This window comes from Sarcophilus harrisii, chromosome 6, assembly GCF_902635505.1.
Source record: "Sarcophilus harrisii chromosome 6, mSarHar1.11, whole genome shotgun sequence".
Classification (NCBI taxonomy): Eukaryota; Metazoa; Chordata; class Mammalia; order Dasyuromorphia; family Dasyuridae; genus Sarcophilus; species Sarcophilus harrisii.
This window is the reverse complement of record NC_045431.1, coordinates 251,318,486-251,320,826: the sequence shown is the minus strand read 5'-3', so window position 1 is coordinate 251,320,826 and position 2,341 is coordinate 251,318,486. Positions and strand designations below refer to the sequence as shown.

The window sequence follows — 2,341 nt, the reverse complement described above, 5'->3', positions numbered from 1 at the left end:
GAGTAAAAATCTTTAACAACAGAAGATTTGGAAAGACAATGGCACACATTCCTGACAGAAGGAAAAGGAAATTGGCTTGAGGGTAAGTTGCTAATGAAATGCCACCTTTCAAAAAGGAGCTAGACAGTCATGGAACAATAGATCGAACTTTTAGAGAGACATATTGATGTTTGATAAAAGAAAATAAAAGCTCACCAACAATTAAAACTATCCGCAAATGGAATAGACTTTTTTTTGAAGAATGTAGATTCATCAAAACTAGATGTTCAAAATAAGATATTGTCAAAAATGTTGTAGAATTATGAGTAGAAAATTTTTTTTGATTATACCAAGTTAGATTTTGTCATTTTAAATGGTAAGGCATAAACATTTTGCAAAGACAGATATTTGCACCATTAGGCTAATATTTTGATTAGTAATTTCTTTAATGCAGCAATAACATCTTTGTTTTTTAGGCTGTATATCATGGGGTTAAACATAGGGGTCACAATGGTGTAGAAGAGAGAGAGAACTTTTTCTATCCCTGATTGACTTGACTTGGGTGTGAAATATGTAATAATACCAGATCCATAGAATAAACTCACAACTATCAGATGAGAAGAACAAGTGGAAAAGGCCTTTTGTCTTCCTGTAACCAATGGTAGCTTCAGAATAGTGGTGATAATTTTGAAATAGAATCTGACAATTATGAGAAAGGGAACTAACCCAAATAGCACAGCAACAGCATAGACAGAGAACTCTTGCACGGAGGTATTTCCACAAGCTAACTTTAGCAGTGGAGGAACATCACAGAAAACATGATTGAGTTCATTAAAACAGAAAGGAAGAGAAATTACCTTATATGTCTGTATTAATTGAATAGGAATCCCAGTCATCCAGGAAACAATCACCAACTGGACACAGACTTTGTGGTTCATAATAAGAGGATAGTACAGAGGCTTACAAATGGCCACATAACGATCATAGGCCATCACAGCCAGAAGGAAACTCTCAGTGACTCCCAAAATAAGAAATAATGAAAGTTGTATGGCACAGGCTATCAAAGAAATTGCTCTGTTCTGTGTCCAAAGGTGTGTTAGCATTCTGGGGAGAGTTACTGATGTATAACAGATTTCCAGGAAGGAAAAGTTACCCAAGAAAAAGTACATGGGAGTTTGGAGAGTTGGAGCAACTTTGGTAATGACAATGATGAGACCATTTCCTATGAGGATAGTCATATAGATGATTAAAAAAATTCCAAATAGAAACCCTTGGAGATGTGGGAGGTCAGAAAATCCCAGAAGAATAAATTCCACTATGACAGTGAGATTTTCTTCTGTCACTTTTTCTGTGTATTCCATCTGTGGAAACAATGCATTCAGGATGGACAAACAATTTTTCCCCTCTGGTTTCAATTTTTTTCTTACAAAATTAAGTGTTATAGGTTAGGTCATCTCTTCAGATACCACCTATTCTGAAACTTTCTATTTTCTACTTTCAGATGCCCTCAATTAAATAATTTTTCAACTTTATCATGTGAAGGCCTGTTTGAATCTCTAAGATTCATTAGGGATCAATAGAATAGATGTAGGGCTCTAAGTCCTTGTAGCATTAAGAAGATATCAATTTGACATGAGCACTGAAAGAAGAGAATAAGCACCCACAAAGCATTTAATCTAGGGTTACAATCTTTAGGGAGTTTTCTTTGTCCCTCACATGGTTCTGTTGCAACCAGAACTCTGCAGTCCTTGCTCATTCTTATCATTTGTGCTATTTCCATCTTCTACTCATCACCATTTCTACTACCTGCAACTTCAATCACCTTTCTGCTCATTCAGAGGAGCTGCCAGAATAAGAAAGTGGCTAGAAAAAAATGGAATCATAAATCCCTCAACTCAAGCCCCACCATTGCCACATTCTAACTTTATAATTCTGGACAAGCCACTTAAAGTCTAAAAAAGCACAACTTATTGTCTACAATTATAAATTTCAGAACAGTTGTGAATTTGATTTGGTAGAAATTAGAGTTACTGCTATTGAATCTAGAGAAAATTTGGTGTGGAATATTGTGTTTTAATGTGTATCAGACTAGGAATCTGAATTTTGAACAATATGATCCAAAATATATTTGTCTTCAAGTCCCAACTCGGCTTCATTTATTCTAGAATATGAAAGCAAGGGAGGGAGGAAGGGAAGGAAAAAGGAAGAAAGAAAGGAAGGGAAGAAAGGAGGGAGGAAGGGAGGGAGGAAGAGAGGAAGAAAGGAGGAAGGTAGGGAGGAAAGAAGAGAGAAAGGGAGGAAGGAAGGAAGGGAGGGAGGGAGGGAAGAAAGAAGGAAGGAAGGAAGGAAATAAGGAAGAAAG

The 2,341-nt window shown here is 36.3% G+C and overlaps 1 protein-coding gene across 1 annotated transcript; it reads right to left on the bottom strand.

Annotated features, from left to right (window-relative positions):
• Positions 1-395: 395 nt before the first annotated feature.
• On the bottom strand, positions 396-1,889 carry LOC116419891 (olfactory receptor 10AG1-like). The gene has a single exon (XM_031942409.1). It carries the CDS (start codon positions 1,338-1,340, stop codon positions 396-398), a length of 945 nt encoding a protein of 314 aa, XP_031798269.1. The 5' UTR covers positions 1,341-1,889.
• Positions 1,890-2,341: the final 452 nt, after the last annotated feature.

Coding starts and splice junctions, on each gene's coding strand:
- LOC116419891 (XM_031942409.1), bottom strand. CDS start 1,340: ATGGAATACACAGAAAAAGTGACAGAAGAAAATCTCACTGTCATAGTG.